The sequence below is a fragment of the Acanthochromis polyacanthus genome, chromosome 1 (assembly GCF_021347895.1).
Source record: "Acanthochromis polyacanthus isolate Apoly-LR-REF ecotype Palm Island chromosome 1, KAUST_Apoly_ChrSc, whole genome shotgun sequence".
Classification (NCBI taxonomy): Eukaryota; Metazoa; Chordata; class Actinopteri; family Pomacentridae; genus Acanthochromis; species Acanthochromis polyacanthus.
Window position 1 is genome coordinate 58591698 of NC_067113.1, and position 18652 is coordinate 58610349.

Sequence of the window (18652 nt, forward strand, 5' to 3'; positions counted from 1 at the left end):
GCATGAACTTGCCCCTCATAAACAAGGTCTTCCTCCAAGGACACCGCTGAAGTCTTCTTCCACTCAATGTGAACAAAGTCACGAGTCTCTTGAGATGGGATTTTGAACTGAGCACAGAAACAATGCAACCATGGGGTTTGATCTGTAAGAACTTCCACTGCAGGCATCACCCCACCATGTTTCTGAGCGTTGCCACTGGTATAAAGTTGAAGCTTTGTGTGGTGTTCATCCAGGATTTCCTGTCCTTTGTGTTTTCATGTTCAGGATAGCAGGCAGAGGTTGGGGCTCGACCTCTTGGTTTCTTCAGCCGTGCCAGTTTATGGGAGGCTCCTGGATGGACGGACATCCTTGTATATACTCCGTCAAAACCACCATCTACGCAAGATTTAGTTTCTAACAAAGCATACATCAAAAGGAACAAGAGTGTAGCAGTGATTCTTCCTGAGGTGTGCTGACCAGTCGGAGGACATGGTGTGGGGTGTCTGGACATTTTTGGATTTCCTACTGTGTTTTGACTCCATCAATGGACAGAATCTTCAAATCAAAAGTCTGACAGCAGTAGAAACTACTTCATTGCTACTGAGTTCATAATGTTTTAGAAAAGCTAGAATTTCCGTGTACCAAATATTAGTTTTCAGCACCATGGTATGAACGGTTCTTGGATAAATTTGACTCCATTTATATTGTTGAGGAACACCTTAAGATCAGTTGAGTAAAATTTCTGCTGCATTTTATTGCATTTAATGATAAACGATAATATCAGATCAGGCTCCGATCAATAAGAAAGCTGTCTGGATAATGTATGAAGACATACTCAGCTGAATACTGCATATTAATGAAGTCAAACTACACTGAACCGTTTTTATTGTTGTTTTATCGTCTATGGAAAAATAGGATCAGTGAAAGGTCAAAGGTCAAACAGGTCTTTCTCTCTTTTCCTCCCCTTCTCTTTCTTCCTACCCTCACCCTTTTCTCCCCTATCTCTTCCTCTTAATTTCCTCCCTCCCCTTTCTCCATCTTTCTCCCTCTCCTCTCTTTCCCCCTTTTCTCTGCTTCCTCTTCTCTCTCTCCCCCTCTCTCTCACTGACGCCCCATCCCACTGCGTCCCTCTCTCTCCCACTTCTCACCCTCACTCTTTATCTCCCCTTCTCTCTCTACTTCCTCCCGTCCCTCCATCTCTCCCCCTCCCAACCTCATTTACCTCCTCCTTTTTTCTCACCCATCCTCTTCCTCTCACCCCTCTTCTCAGCTCCTCATCTCTCTTACCCTTCCCGTCTGTCTCACCTTTCCCTCCCTCCTTCCCTCTTTCTCTTTCTTTCACCCATACCCTGTCCCTCTCCCCCTTTCTCTCACCTCCATTCGCGTACTCTTTCTCATCCTCTCCCTCCATCTCTCCTCCCCCTTCTCTTCATCTCTTCTCTCCTCTTCCTCCGCACCTTTCTCTCTCCCCTCTCCCCCTTCTCCCACCTCTCTTTTACTTCCCTCACCCTTTTCTCCCACTTGCCATTTCTGCCTCTCTCCTCCTGTCTCCCTCTCTCCTTTCTCCTCTTTTTCTCCCCCTCTCTCATCCATTGTCTCTCATCATTTACCCATCCTTTATCTCTCCCTTCCCTCTCTCTCCCCCATTATGTTTTTCTCCCCCATACATCTGTCCCCTTCCTCTCTCCTCCCCATTTTCTTCATCTCCCTCCCCCTTTACTCCCTCGCTGTCATCCTCTCTCCTTTCTCCCTCCCCCTCCCCTCTGTCTCTGCCCTCCCTCACCATTTCCCCTGTTCCCTCTCTTATTCTCTCACCCATCCTCTCTTACTCTTTAGCTCCCCCCTTTCTCTCTCTATTTCCTCCCCCTCCCTCCATCTCTCCCCCAACCATTCCCTTCTTCTTCCTCTTATTTCTCACCCATCCTCTCTCTCTCTCTCTCTCTCTCTCTCTCTCTCTCTCTCTCTCGGTCAGCGCGTGCCTCTCAGTCGGAGCAGCAGCTCGCGCTCTCGGTTCTGGTCGGTCGGCACGCGGCGGTCTCCGGTTGATGAGCAGCGGCGGATCTTCATCCCCGTCATCATCATCATCACCGTCACCTTCCTCCTCCTTCCTCACCGTCACCGGCGGCGGAGACTCAAAGTTGCGGAGGCTCCGGTGCTCCGTGATCACAACGGAGGGGCTCCCGGGATACCGGAATCTGGACTCCATGGAAACGGATCAGTGTGTGTGTTTAACGGATCCCCGGTGCTCTAATTGATCGCCTCTATTGGATCAGTAACGGATTTTTTTTTTCTTATTTTTTAAATTTATTTATTTTTCTCTGGAACGGATTTCGGGACCGTCCTGGGCGGACCGGTGGCTTCCTCCGGTCGGGACTCAACTTCCTAATAACGGACCACCGGAGCTCCTCTCTGCTCCCCGGGGGATCCTCTCTCTGCTCCCCGTTGCTCGGCGCTCCTCAGCGGGGGAGCAAAGCGGAGAAGTTCCCAGAGCTCTGGAGGAGTTGGAGCCTATGTTCCCCCGGTTTAACGGGGGCTTTAACAACCGGATAACGGCCGAGTGATGTGATTCCCAGGAGGGATTGATTGCTGGATAAAAAAAATAAAAAATAAAAACCACATTTTCGACCCTCCTCCCCCCCTTTTCTCCGTTCCAACCGGCGCCTGTCTCACTGACACCTTCCTGGGTTATCAATCAGCTCCGGTGCCGTTCCATCCATCAGCCGCGGATCGTTTAGAGCCGCCCGATGAACGATCTCCTGCTCGGTGAAATAAACCCACACGCTGGCTGTAAATTATCCACTTAACCCCCTCCGGAGAGAGTTATCACCTTTATTAAGGCGCTGCCTCCGTCCGCGGCGAAAAGCTCATTTTGGTTTTTAAAAACGTGCCAGAGACAAACGCGGCAGCCTCCCGCTCGTTTTAATCAACTTTAAACGGCTCGTCTGCTGCTGGAGAAGAGAAAAAAAACAATTTAAAGCCACCTGGAGCTCCATGTGACACATTCTGACCAGCAAATGTGGAGAAATTGCACCAAAATTCAAATAAAAATGCCCATTATTTAGCATCAAAACTGCAAATTTGCACCAAAACAGCCCTGGAATAATAATAATCTCAGACTCCTGGCTCCTTTTTCTGACCTTAATGTCCTGCTAGGGGCTTTAATCTCCCACCGAATCATCATAATAATTCCATAACGGCCCATTGGGGGGTTTATTTGTGCGTTAATTGCAGATCTGGAGAGCTTTAACTCAGAACAAATTAACTTTATAAGCGTCCGGGGACCAGAACCTGCCACTACAACTCTCTGGTTGTTGGTTTAAGCTTTGGAAATGATTTCCAGCATCCTGATTTTATTTTTAAAAACACAATCTGCGAGGAAATCCTGCTAAATCAGCTTTATTCTCCTCGCAGGCTTTGACACCTCGGAGTGTCTGCGGTGGTTTAGCTTACCCAGCTGGTTTTTCCCACTGAGAGTCTATGGATGGTTTGCTCACTGTATAGCCACATCCTCAACAGCAAACCTCCTCCTCTTCCTCCTCCTCCTCCTCTTCTTCCTCCTCTGCTCTTGAAACTGAGCCATGCAGCATTGATTTTTTATTCTCCGTTTGCCGCTAATCGCACATCCCGTCGGCTCTCGGTTTGTCAGGTTTGTTGCCTGAAATGTGAGTCGTGCCACGGTGTTTGTTTCCTGAACCCGAAGGACGTCCGTCGGGAGGTCGGAGGTCATCGGAAGTGCAACTGCTGCAGCTCCAAGTGGAGGTTCTCAACCGGATCAAACTCCTCTGGGTATTGATGAATCTCTCCCCAACTCTAAACTTTGAGTTTTTTTTGTTGTTGTAGAGATATCCAAAGCTAGATGGGACTAAACGACAGCAGCCCCGGCGCCATGCGCAACGGTCGCGGCCTCTCGGACCAGTGGGCCGAGTCGGTGGTGGTCCGGCCTCGAACCACCGAGCGCCACATCACGGTGCACAAGCGCCTGGTGTTGGGTTTTGCCTTGTCCATCCTCACCCTGATTATTGTGACCGCCGTCGCCGTAGTGCTCAGCGTCCGGTTCGAGGAGTGCGGCGGCGGACGGGACCGCGATGGGTCAGCCGGCGAGTCGGGGTCCAGGGGATCGGCGAGATTGAACGGGAGCCGAGGCGAGAGGACCGGGGAGCGGGGTGACGAGGAGGCGGTGCAGCCCTGGAGGAACTCACGGCTGCCGGGTACGGTGAGGCCGCGGCACTATGACCTCCGACTCGCCGTCTACATGGACAACTTCACTTTCTCCGGGGAGGTCAGCATCGAGCTGGAATGCGTCAACGCCACCAGGTTCATCGTGCTGCACGCCGACCGCCTTGAGGTACGTAAGGAGTCCTGCAAATGATCGGGAATTTGGTAAACAGGAAGTTTCGCAACAAAACAGAGATTAGAAAATCAAGTGAGTTCAAAGACCCACTAGGTACCCTGGAGGTTGTCGGATCTTCATCGGAAAAGATCCGGTGGAAGGATGCTGTCATTGATCCTGAACTTTGGGATCCATCACTTCAACGCTTCCCTTTCGATGTTTCTGTAAACATTCTGGTAGTAGCACATTGAGTGAGAGATGGGTTGTCACATTTCCAACTCTAAAGTTGCATAAAGTTCAAGTCTCTGCTACTTTTTGCAATCAGGGACGTCCAAATACCACTTGATGCTTCTTGAAACTGTGGACAAACTTTTAAACTAACCGTTGTAGATAGGGAGTTCCTTTACATCTGATCTGAGTCTTTTAGTTGAGCCTCAACTGGATGTAATTTTCTGAAAAAAGACACGCTTCAAGTACGTTAAAATTATTCAAATTAATCCTATGTATATCTGCATTAGGAAAATAATTACCTCCGCCAAGGAGGTTATGTGACACCCGGCGTTTGTGTGTCCTGGCGTTTGTGTGTCTGTCTGTCTGTGTGTCTGTCTGTCTGTTAGCAAGATAACTCAAAAACGCCTGGGCAGATTCACATGAAATTTTGAGGGGATGTAGACTATGGTAAGAGGAAGAGCCGATTTAATTTTGGTGGCAATCCGGAAAAGATCCTGGATTCTGGATCACTTTGAATTTTTTAGTATGTTTAAGTATGTGGTACAAAATATGACAAAAAACATCATAGGTTAGTATGTTGTCCAATAAATTGGAGCAAGGTGTCCAGATAGCTCAACTGGTTAAGAAGGTGATTCGTAAACAGAACTGTGTCAGACACGCAGGTTTGATTCCAGCTCATGATCCTTTACTGCATGGGTTTCCTGTTTTCCTCTCTATCCTTAGCGGAGGTCTGCACTCTGAGTGCTTTTCTAGTTTAATTTCTGCATCCAAGCTGTTCATTAATGTCCTGTACGGGTTCAGGAACCTTGCAGTGTAACTCTGATAGGGCACTGCTTGAAATGTAGCATGGAGATGGTTGGGTGTATTGAGTCTCCACAAGTGTTGAAAGATGGCAAAAACTTAAGATGGTTGATATTCGGACAATGCACAGTTCCTTTTTGGCCGACAGAGACCATTATCAGGATTTATAGCCAATTAATATGTTCCACAGCTCTGTTTATACCACAATACGTATGTGCTAACTACGTGGTCGGTTGTATTTCCCCCAGAGAAAAAAGCAGCTGGTTTGAGACAATGCTGTAGGACCAAATACAGAGACACAGAGCACAGTTGGTGAACAGAGCACAGGATTTCTGGAGAAGTTAGGACATTTTAAGCATGTGCAAATCAGTGTCTCACAGCAACTACTTCAATTACAGCTCTTTTAATCATGAAATTATAAAAGTGTGAAAAAGATGATAGGAAATCTCCTTGTACACTCTTTCCTGAACGCTTCTAGTGCATTTAATTTATGTGGTCAAGAATTTTGGGCTCGTCGGCGTGAACCCTTGCTGATTTGGGTGGATGATGACATTTAAAATATGCATACTCTTGTTAATGTAGATGCAAAAACCATGAAATGACCTTTACATAGCAACAGGCCACCATGACAAAGACACATGTGATGCTTAATGGCCTCCAACCTGAGTTCATGTGTTTAAGACAAGCAGGGATCGACTAGAACAGTGTTTTAATAGCCATCTTTGCGACCTAAACCAGGTCTGTTGACTAAGAACTGCCATATCAGTCCAGATCAAACGTCGACTATAAAGAATTTGTTATTAATTAATCAATGAGTGATTAAGAATGCCGCAGATTCTTGATTTAACAAATTATTCTAAATGTGCGACACCGTTTGCGATGACACCTGTGTAGCAGCACATGCAAACAAATGATTGAGGTTAGACTTGTGCCAGTACTGATCTAGTAAAAGATGCCTTTTCATGAGAAGTTCTCGTAATATAACGGAAAGTTTCGAAATGAGCCATAGTATCAGTCTAGTTTGAAATCTAGATCGAAACAGCCCACAAGTTTGTCCAATTGGGTCGATGTCAAAGGTTGTAGGAAGGTGGAGAATCTGTTGGTTTACCGTTAGAGGGCACATATCAATTATGTATTCATAGTCTAACACCTATCAAGTGTCCATTGTCGGGCAATGGTGCACCCTTCATGTCCAAAACATATATATGATGATAGTTTTCATTTTAAAATTCTTCTACATGATACAAGTCTTAAACTGAAAGACCAACGTACAAAAGGTTTTTGAAAATCTACCTGAAACAACAAAAATCCCAATCCAAAGATATGTGTACTCAGTCCAAAGTTTGGTAGAGCTAATGAATAGGTTTGAGATTATATAAAACCTGTCAAAAGTCTCTAATTCTGGCTTCTAAATTGTAAAAATTTCTAGTTTCTTTCCTCCATTGTGACGGCAAACTGAATGTCTTTGAATAGTAAACAAAACAAGACATTTCTGAGTCATTAAATTTAAAAAGAACACTGACATCTTTCTGACATTTTCTAGATCAAACAACTAATTAGTCAAACAAGCAAATGATCACAAGATTCAACAACAAAGACGATAATTGTGAGTTGCAGCTGACTTGAACCAACCATGAACAAGAAACGGATTTATTCTTTAGACTGTGACACCTGGATGGATGTAAAACTGATCTGGTGTCAGTTTTTACATGAACTCAAACATGTTTTTCATCCTAAAAATGTTGTCTATCTGCTGTACCGATGAAGTTCTGAGGCTCAGAAATGATGGAAAATATTCAGAAATATTGGAAAAAATTGCAATATTGTTCCAAATATTCGTATTTTTCCAACATGGCTCCAAAAAACTTTCAAAATGACACCAAAGTTGCACAATCTTACTCAATAATTGTTGAAAATCACTCAATGTTGAATACACTAAATTGGTCCAATTGTACATAAAAGTTATCCAAAAAATAGTCAGAAGTTGTGAAAAATGTTTGATAAAGTTGCCCAAAATCAGACAAAAATTATACAAAATTTCTCATATCCATTCAAAATTACTTGAAATGTGTCCAAAATGTCAAAAAAAATGATCAAAAACTGACCAAGAAGACTGACTGAACAGAACTGAAATGCGTTTTTCATCCTAAAATGTCATGTGTTTATCTGCTGTACTGATGAAGTTCTGAGGTTCAGAAATGATGAAAAATATTCAAAAGTATTCAAAAAAATTGCAATATTGTTGCAAATTATTCCAATTTTTCCAACATGGCTCAAATTTTTTTTTTTAAATGACACCAAAGTTGCACAATATCACTCCACAATTGTTGAAAATGACACTGAAGTTGTGCAGTTTTTACACAAAAATTATCCCAAATTACTAAAAAAGTGTTCAAAATAACACAAAAACTGTTCATAAATGCTGTAGGTGTTGAATATGACTCAAGAAATGTCTTGAATCCCTCAAAAAACTGAATTGATCAAGAAAAGCTCTAAATGATGCAAAAATATTCTAAAATTACAAAGAAAAATCAACAATGGTTTAAAATTACTTAGAAATTATCCAAAACATTTGACAGAGTTGCCCCAAATCACACAAAAATGATAGAAAATAATTTGTCTGTCTAAAACGGCAAAAATTGAACAGAACTCAAGTGTATTGTTCCTCCTAAAGTGTCATGTGTCTATCTGCTGGGCTGATGAAGTTCTGAGGCTAAGAAATGATGAAAAAAGTCCTTTAAAAACCGATAAATCTGGACTCACCTCTATGGACTTCAAGGTTCTGTAATGTTCTAAGTGAGACTAAACTTAAAGACTGGAGGTAAGAAAGGAGAACGACCGCTGTAGAAAGTTTGAGTTTACCTACCGACATCTGTAAAGATCAATGATTAATATCTGGTATCGTGTTTAAGTCTGTACGCAAACAGACATACAAATATGAGTTCTTGGAGTTTCTGCTGATTAGTTGGTAAGAAGATTCAATAAATCCCTGCATCTGTCCTAATCTGGTGTCAGTTTTTTTACCAGAACTCAGATGTGTTTTTCCTCCTAAAATGTCATGTGTCCATCTGCTGGACTGATGAAGATCTGAGGCTCAGAAATGATGGAGACAGTAACTTCAAGAGCTTCTAACTCAGAAAATATTCACAGTATGAAAGGAAAATTTTTGCCTAGCGTCATTAAATATACTGAAGTTACTGTGTATACAAAATCAGCTGATTGTGAGAAACTTTTCCAGATTTGTTTTAACTCATTTTTAGTGTTGCCGGTTTAGCATATAGCTCCGCCCCTTCAGCAGCAAATACTTTACCATTTGACGCCGACATTCGGATCACGCTGATAAGTTTCCTTCCGATCCGACCGCCTTGTTTGCATCCGAAAGGTCTTCTCGGTGCTGAAAACAAGCCACGCTCTCTAACAAAGAATGTTTATTTCCAGATTTGGCCTCAGAGATTTCCTTAACGAGGCTAATTAGCCGTCAAAGTTGCTGTTTCAGCCCAATTTTCGGAGAGCGGCGGGCGGCGAGAGAAAGCCTCAGAGAAACGCCTGAGCAACGTGATTTTTCAGGCCGGTCATCTCAGCTAATGTGAGATGGGGGTAAATCTGTCTAATTTGGGCAGAAGCCAATTAAAAACCCCACAGCCCTCTTTTTTTTGTGTGTGTGTGTTTGTGTCGGAGCTCGCTGTGAATAAGGAGGTGTTGTTGGGCGCCCGGCGAGGTCTTCTAAGGTATCCTCTCAGTTAATGCTTTGTGAAAAGAAAAATTATCAAGATGCAGGGGAAAAAGAAGCTGGGTAAAAATAGCAGCAGCTGGTAGCAGGAAGAGAGGAAAACACTTGCTTTATTCTCGGAGTCAAAGAAATGTCACATCCAGAAAGACAAGTGGGAGTTGTTAATCTACGTGTTGCTCTGTGAATCCTGAAAATATCTGCTGACCGTTTACAAAAAACTCCGGTTTTAAGCCTCCGGGCAGCCGGCGGTTTACGTTGGAGTCAATGAAAACGAACATGCAGGGCTGCTAATTTATGCTTTCTGCAGACCTCGTTCCTCCGGCGATCATCTGAAATCATTAGATGTTCTAATCCTTTAAATGCAACAGAGTCTCTGAAGCTGATTTTCTACACCTTTTCTATCAAAACGTCCATATTGATCGGTCACCTGACATAAAAGAAGCAGCAGGGTTGTTGGGGAACGTACTATTCCATCATTTAAATCGTCTTTTCGGAACATTCTCTTTCGGTTTCATCAGTCACAGCTGCAGTCCAACACATCCACACCCTTCCAGTTATTCATTGTCGGTCAGCCCGAGCCTAAAAACACATCAGACTTTTCTCCACCTGTGGTCTTTAACTGAATATTAATGCTAAAGATTACACGCCAGCCTGTTCTTATTCCCAGAATGTCAAAAAATGGCTGCTTCGTTGCAGCTGTCGACGTCTTGGAGATACAGATGTGACGACAGCAGATGTTTTTTGAGTTTTTTAAAACAGGTAGGAGTCACAGAACTTTAGCTGAGGAGAATGAGGTTAATTTGCTCAGGTTGGACTTTCATAGTTTCACTTAATTTTCTGATTTTCGCTGCTGTTTAGGTTTAACCGACTTGACTAAGTTTAGCCGCCAATGTTTAGCTTTAGATTCATGGCGACTATTTCTGACATTTGCCGACATTTAAAGGTCTCCCGAGTCGACCCTGTGCAGATTTTGCCACTCAGAGGTTTGAACAGTCTCTAACATCTCAGCAGCTGAAGCATCTTTAGAGGAAGTCACAGGCGTCTTGTTGGCCTCTGTCACTGGTCTCTGTCTTATCGGCTGCTCAATTTTAAGAAAGGTCTTCCCTCTGTGTTAAATTGTCAGAGGTACCAATGATTGTTTCTCTGACTCTATGTTGTTAAACTGCTGCAGTTTAGCTGTTCAAACTAGGATACATCCCATAATAGTGATGATCACCGGTGGTTATACAAAAAAGGTGCTAAATTCTTTTATCATTTTGGACAATTTTGGTGAAATTTAACACATTGAAGACAAGATTTTGTCATTTTATAATTAAAGGTTGAGTCATTTTCAAAATGATTTGAAAAACAGAAATAGAAATACAACAACATGCAGGTTCATTGGTACTTTTTCAACAGTTTCCTGGTAAACAGAAGCTGTGGGTTCTTGGAGTCTCAGACTGAAAAAATCCCTGCATTCGTCCTGATCTGGGGTCAGTTTTTAGCAGAACTCAGATGTGTTTTTCCTCCTAAAATGTCATGTGTCTATCTGCTGGACTGATGATGTTTTGAGGCTCAGAAATGATGGAAAAAGTCCTTTAAAAAGTGATAAATATGGACCCACCTCTATAGACTTAAAGGACCTGGAACTCTGGAAATATTCACAGTATGAAGGTAAAACTTTGACCATTAATGAAGATAATAAAGAGTCGGCTGTAGTGATGTCTCTTGAAAAGACATCTATTAAAGTTGTTGCGCTCAGAAGGTTGCTGGATCAACGTCAGGGCATTCAGATGTCTGTCTGCTGAGGAATCAAACCAAACAACACAATTAAAATGTGGTTGAACATCTCAGAGCGTGGCGCTGCGTTCGCTGACTCACCAAAAAACCCTGGAAAACATCCTTTTAATCCCCGATGTTTCCTCTCCGTGTCAGCAGGCTCTCCGCCGCGATCGATCGGCCCGTTCATCAAAGAACAAACACAAAATGCAATGCGGACTCACACTGCCGATGGCCTGAAGCTCCACAACTGCTCCCACCGCGGCCGGCCGGCTTCCCATCATGCATCGTTGCTGCTGCTCAGGCGTCAGTTCGTGTTTAATGATGAGTAATGTTGTTCATTCTAATTAATTAATTGATACTCAGGAGGGTTGCGTTCACAGTGGAGGATCTCGGTCACAAGAGAAAGCCGCGAAATTCACACAAACTGCTTTTTTTGTTTTGTTTTCCACTTGAGGGTTTTAGCAGCTGAAACCTGATGCGACTTGCAGAAGTGCTTTCAGTAATAATGCATGCACTCTGAAGTCCGAACTGATAAAACCAATTATTGTTTATTGCTCCCGTCAGTTTTTATTCACTGTGAGATCTTTTTTTTTTTTTTACTGCAATACAAATATAAACACAACAAACATTAACAGAAGCAGAGAAAACTCAGTAATGTAGTCTGTTGAATTATAGTTTACAAGGTCCCAATGATGTCTCATTTGAAACATTTAATATTCAGTATATGTTGATGCGTGACTCCTTTTTCCAAGATAATATACTCCTTAAGTGTTACAAATGTAGTACCTGGTTGTTCCACCAGGTGGAGCCTCTTAGTCTTTATTACTGTAGAGACCAGAGGAGGCATCACTCAGACTACAGTTCATGTTGGCAAACAGAGAGCTTTGTGGGAATTTAGCAAGCAAAGGGACACCATGACAAAGACTTCTGTGACGCTTCATGACCTTCATACAGTTAATATACTGAATACTGTACATTTGGACTATTTTGAATAGTTTTTGGTAAATTTCAGAGTCAAGCTAGTAAAGGGTCACTGAGACAAAGACTTGTGTGGCACCTCATGACCTCCAAACAGAGATAATGTACTAAGTACTGAGAACATTTGGACCTTTTCAATAGTTTTCTGAAGTCATTGTGGACAGATTTTGAGCAACTATGCAGAATTTTCAAGCTCTTCTGGATTAGCTGTTTTCTCATTTTGGAAAACTCTGATTGTGGACAAGTTTTGATTATCTTAGACACATTTTCAAGTCATTGTGGAGATGTTTCAAAATATTTTGTGAAGTTTCTGACTTTAGCTGTAGTACCTGGTTGTTCCACCTGTTACTGTTCACTATTGTAGAGACCAGAGGAGGCGTCACTCAGACTACAGTTTGTTATCAAGCAGAGAGCATTATGGGGGTTTAGCTAGTAACGGGGCACCATGACAAAGACTTCTGTGATGCTTAATGACACCGACCAGAGTTAATGTGCTAAGTTCTGAATAAACTGCGACCATTTTGAATAATTTTTGGCAAATTTCAAGGTTTAGCTAGTGAAGAGGCACCATGACAAAGACTTTGCCAGCTGGAACCTGATCCGACTTGCAGAAGCGCTTTCAAGAGTAAGGCGTGCAATCTGAAGTTTGACTTAAATTTTTTTTTCATTGTTTATCACTACCATCACAGTTTTTACTCACTGTGGGATCATTTTCACTGCAATATAAATAGAAACAGCCTAAACATGAACAGAAGCAGAGAAAACTCAGGAATGTGTTCTGCGTAGGAAAACAGAATTTATAACGTTCTGATCAAATTTTGTGTGTGATGACCCGATCTGAGGCTTTAATATTCAGGATCTGCTGACACATGACACCTTTTTCGAAGATAATGCATGTTTCAGGTACTATTGATTCACTGTAGAACCTGTTTGGGCCACCAGGTGGAGCCTCTTGCTATTTAACCCTATTTATACTGCGATATTGGCAAACAGAGAACATTGTGGGAGTTTAGCTAGTGAAGGGACGCCATGACAAAGGCTGTGTCGGAAATTGCATACTAACGTACTACATACTACATTCTCAATGAGTATATAATGTATACTATGTACTATAAGAATATATAAGAATGCCAACCGTTCACACTGTAGTATACTACTACGTTTCCCATAATGCATTTCAAACCTCCGATGACAAAAACCGGAAGTGCGGCTATCAAATATCTCGGCTGAATGCCGGCTTCAGGACGATTTTACGCTAACAAACAGTTGCATAATTAATGTGGCAATTTCAAGCTGGCACTCCTCATGCAGTTATTAGCCAGATTATGCGAATCGGTTCAATTGTAGCTGCAGGCTACTGGAGGTAGCTGCTACTTGTTCTGTATGCAAAGCGAGCTGCTGCAACTAGCTGCTAGCATTCAGTAGCACGTTGTGAGGCGTCTGACAAATTTAAAACGTTGGTCAGAAAACGGGTATTTCTCAAATCTGTGGGGTGATTAGGATGACTACTTAACCACATAAAATAATATAAAAATCGCCCCGGTCCGGCCACATATCCCGCAGAGGCTTCCATTTCGGTGGGTAGCTCGCAAAGCATTATGGGGCGGTTGAGTATGACTAGTGTGGTCACCGTGCATACATAAAAATTTTCCGGATATAGTATACATCCGGGTATTTCTCGCGTACTCAGTCTTTTCATACTATCTAATGTGAACGCACTACATACTTATTTTGACGTCACACTTAGTATGAGTAGTACGTTAGTATGCGATTTCGGACACAGTCAAAGTCTTTTTGGAGGCTTAATGCTCTCCGGCCAGTACAGAAGTGTTAAGCTGAGATAGACAAGCTAATTTAAAAAAATATATATCTTAGTGGCAGTTGTAGAGGCTATTATTCTGGCTTGCATAATGTTTTTGTGTGACAATGAATGCAAACAAAGAATTTAGCTTAGTTTCGTTCCGACTGGCTGAAAAATGCAGTGCTAGGTTAGCTAAGTTAGCTTGCAGTTACTGATAACAGTGGCTGTGAAAGTACATCTAAATGTTCATGAAAATTTTTAAGACAACACAGTTTCACCTCAAAATGACCAAAAACTGCATTAATGGTGTACACAGTCATGTTTCCCCTTCGTGGTTAAGAAATTATGCAATATAGTCTTAGACTTTCAACCAGATTTTGACAGATTTTTTGCTGCCACCAGATGATATTAAAGGGACATCAAAGTCTCATCTCTGTTCAGTGGGATACCTTCTCCTTGAACTAATTTCTTTACCAGTTTCTGAAATGAAACCCTTGAACCGTTAGTTTGTTTTTGTTTTTTTTGCTAATGTCTCAGTTGCCACACAGGAGAGAGTGAATATTTATTTTTGCTGAAATGGAAAAAAAACTGTAACCAACTTGTCCAGCATTTTTCAAAGGACTCACCCATACTGGGATACAAAATAGTGGCTCTACATACTATAAATATTTAACTGTTTACTTTAAATTTATTACCATATTTTACAGACTTTTTTTGTGGTGGATTTGTAAGTATAAACTTAATCAATCATGGCTATTTTTGCAAAGAGAAGCGCAGAATTTTTTGCTTTTTGCAGAATCTGCAAAGGGTTTATTTTTGACTCATTTTTAAATGAAATATCACAACTTTTACCTCATATTTTTTCATAATGACACCACATGTCACAGAAGACCCTAGATAAAAGACTTTGCTGTTTTTACCATTTGTGGCTCTGACAAAAGGTGTAATTTTGTTGATTTTGTAATGAAAACATTCCTTTTAAACCCATTTTCTGGCACTCTGAGGATTAAATGATGATTCCAGTTCAAACCATCCTGCTCTATTTACCTTTAATGCTGCTATTGTGACTGTAGGCTTCCTGTAAACTGGCATTTGCATGTGAATAGCGTTTATATTTCGCATGCAAACAAACCAGGCAGGAGTGCAGCGTTGGTGCAACCCACAGAGCCTCATTAATGGCGAGCGGTTTCTACATTTAGATGCTGAAGGAGTTCGTCATCCATGAATCCGAGCATGTTGGGTATCGGCACCAGCCTAAGCCGGATTCTTTGTATGGTTTCAGACGGATAATATGAAGGAAAACTACCATTTTTATCTGCAGTCCGGAATTATTTTAAGCCGTAAACCAAAAGCAGTCCAACTTGTCGTAGTACCAGAGCTGCTTTCAGTACCAGCCACCTAAAAAGGAAAACACAGCAAGGTCTAATCAGGTAACTCAGGCTGCATCGAAGCAATAAACACTGGAGGATACATTTGAAATGAGAGAAATTTCCTTGAGATCACGGTTCACCTGTGGGTGAGATCACTTTTTTTATGGCATCCCTGAGCTTTACAACAAGGTTCCCGATCTCCTGTGAGCTCTTTTGTCGGCTTTGACTGCGATTTGCTTTAAGAAGTGAAGTGAAGTTTTGAAGTGAATTTGAAATTTCTGTTGTTCATTTTTGATTTATTTACTTTTCCACAACAGAATTTCTTTTTTTCCAGGGAGTCCAGTTCAGGTAGAGCTTAGAGTTAATACTACAGCCACCAGAAGCTGCATGCCATGAATGTAAAACACATTCAAATTGTACTTTTAATGTAGTGTCAGTTTGGTTTTCATCGTGAAAAAGCTGTCTGCAGTGAAGCTTTTTATTATCGCTTTTGATGCCGAAATTATTGCTGATTTATTGGCTGCTTTGAAAGCTTTTATTCTTCTGGTTACTTCTGGATTGAGGAATTTACGCATGTTCAAGAGCAATTCAGACATTAGAAATGAAACAAGAAACTTTATGGACATGATTAACAACATAAAGATCTCTTAAAAGGTCCTGAACACCTGGTGGAACATCCAGGTACTGCAGCTGATCGACAGTACTTGATGGTATAGGATTGTGACAGATGTTAAACATTACGTGATATTCCCAGGTGTTATTTATATTAATGGATTATTAATATAAAATAACATTAAAAAGCAGCTTGGATGCAAGAATGCCATATTTTGTGGTCAAAACATGAACACCGGATTGATTTTAGTAACTTTAATATACTTGAAGTGTGACTAAATTGGGAAACTGTTGTCGTTTTTGGTGGATAGCAAATATTAAATGACTTAGATTAGTTTCAGTAAAACTTGACATGGACATTCCTGTTATGGAGAAAATGTGTCAAAGTTGTGTTGAAGTTGTAGTTTTTATTTAGTTTTTGTCTGAGTTTTTTCCCCCACTCGATTTTAGAGTTTGACTGTAGGAATTTGCTCTTTACACAAATGTTCAGCGACTCGAATCAAACGGACGTCTATCGGGACTTGATCTAACTGACGAACTGGTCAAACGCTGTGAGTGTTGTTGAGCAGAACCGTGGAGATAAACACTCATCTCTCAGGATTGGTGTAAAACTGAGCAGATGTCTCCTTTCTTTTTCTTTTTTTCTCACCAAACACTAGAGTGCTGCAGACCTTCTGATATTAAAGCGAGGTGAGAACTCCCGCTGAAGCATTTGGCTGGCTGGATGTCGGTGTGGGAGGCTCTCAGCTGTTTGTCTCTAGAGTCTGGTGACATTTCGTTTTAATGACGTCGTCCTGAGCTGGTCTCAGATCAGCTGGAGAGGCAACGACTTCGTTCTGCTCCGTTGCTCGGGATCAAACGTGAGCGGGCCAAGTTTTTGTTTCATCCTTCAATACTTTCCTCACAGGCAGATTAGTTTTATATGTGGCGCCTGTCACGTCACCATGGTGACAACAGCTGGCAGGGATTCGCGTCGCCTAGCAACGGCTTTCATCTGATAAATGTGCAAATGTTGAGAAGCAGAAAAGTCACGCGATTGGGTTGGTCATGTGAGCCCTGCAAACAAAGGCATTGTTTCTGAGTGTATATTTTTCTTCATTTTTCTTCACTGTGGGTTCATTTTTCACTGCAATAGAAGAAAATCATGGAAATTTCTGCGGAAATTGAAAAGAAAAACACAATCGTTGACAATGCTGGAATAAAACATGGCAGCTCTACATGCCGTCAGCAGTTCAACTTGAAGACTCTCTGAATTTTTGTCATGTGACTTTTGGCATCAGTTGACTCACTGATGTCTCTACAGTTGAACCGAAGAGTGCAGAATTTTCTGTTTTTTATATAATGTGGTTTGTGCAGATGGTTGATTTTTGGTGAATTTTTAAATCAGACATTTTGATGATGTAGCAAATTTTTTTCAGGTCACATTTGGTTGTTTTTCAGGACGGAGCCAGACGAGAAGTTCAAAGATGGTTGAAAAGATGAAAATTTTGCAACTTTTCAGTTTCCCTCAAAGAAAATAGGGTTCATCTGTCATGATCCCAAGAACTTCCTTTGGGCTTAATAAAGTTCTATCTTATGAGAAAATCCACCAAATTTTGTATTTAATTCTCCACAAATTGAAATATTTCAAAGTTAAAGTTCTATAACTCAAACAAGAACAAAAACCCCTCCAGGAACCACTAAAGCAAGCAAGCAGGGTTCTTTGAGGTTATCCGGAATTCCTTGAGGTTCTCCATAGATTCTTGATGTTCTCCAGAGATTCCTGAGTTTCTTGAGTTTCCTCAGAGTTCCTTGAGCTTCTCTGGAGATTCGAGAGGTTCTGAAGAGTTTCTTGAAGTTCTCCAGAGACTCTTGAGGTTCTCCAGATTTCCTTTAGATTTTTTAGAGATTCTTCTAATTCTCCAGGATTTCTTGAGCTCCTCTGCAGATTCTTGAGGTTCTCTAGAGTTCTTGGAGGTTTTCTGGAGATTCTTGAACTTCTCCAGAGTTCCTTGAGGTACTTCAGAGTTTCTTGAAGTTCTTGCTATTCTAAGTAAGTCATGTTTAACAGAGCTATCATCAGTAAGGAGGTTTTTCTATAGAACAAAGTTTTTATTACGTCAGAAATCACAGAAAACTGCTCAACCCGTTGGTTTCTGACCTTTCTTCATCTTTGTCTCCCTCCAGGTGGATCGGGTCTCCGTCACAGCAGAGGGTGGCGGTGGTAGTCGTCCTGCCAACCGTCCGGGGGGCGGAGTCATGCGTGTGCACCGCCACTTCCCGTTCCCGGCCAATCAGATGTACGTGGTGGTTCTGCACCGTGAGCTGAAGCCAATGAGACTCTACAGACTCAATGTGAGCTTTGACGCCGCCATCGAGGACGAACTGCTGGGATTCTTCAGGAGCTCCTACACCCTGCAGCGGGAGAGACGGTACACACACGCATACACAAACACCCCTGAGCGCGCGTGTGCGCGCACACGCGCACACGCGCACACACACACACACACACACACACACACACACACACACACACACACACACACACACACACACACACACACAAAACACAGCAACACATAAACGCACACACACGGTTGTTTTTCCTGCAGCAGGTGGTTCGACTGGAAAAGGTCAAAGCTTCACATCCACGACATTGATTAACTCTCAGTGTGTGTCTTATCAAACCACACACACACACACACACACACACACACACACACACACACACACGAATTTTCCCATGATCCTCGACTGCAGACTCATCTCCACGGTGTCGATGCTGCAGATATTATTTCATGCGTGAGATTTTGTGTTTGTTGCCGCAGCGACAGGCCTTTTTACCTGACGAGCTGCTTTGTGATTGGACGAGATGTCACGTCAGTCATTCTTCTTTATTCACGTTTTACTGAGGAAAACTCCCGATTGGTTCATCAACCTTTAGAAGGAGTCTGTTTGATGAGATCTCAGGAGCTTCACTTCAGATGTTTTTGCAAAGGAAATGATGAAATATAGTAAATAAAATAAACAAACACTTTGTTATTGACATTTATGGTAAGAGGGATCATGCACAGATGGAT

At 42.1% G+C, this 18652-nt stretch overlaps 1 protein-coding gene across 1 annotated transcript in view; it reads left to right on the top strand.

Annotated features, from left to right (window-relative positions):
* Nucleotides 1-1785: 1785 nt before the first annotated feature.
* Nucleotides 1786-18652, top strand: part of LOC110959952 (thyrotropin-releasing hormone-degrading ectoenzyme) — a 284810-nt gene continuing 267943 nt past the window's right edge. Inside the window, exons 1-2 of the mRNA XM_051949719.1 lie at nucleotides 1786-4324; nucleotides 17760-18004. Of these exons, the coding sequence (XP_051805679.1) occupies nucleotides 3836-4324; nucleotides 17760-18004 (734 nt within the window). The 5' untranslated portion in view covers nucleotides 1786-3835. The remainder of the gene's footprint in view (nucleotides 4325-17759; nucleotides 18005-18652) is intronic.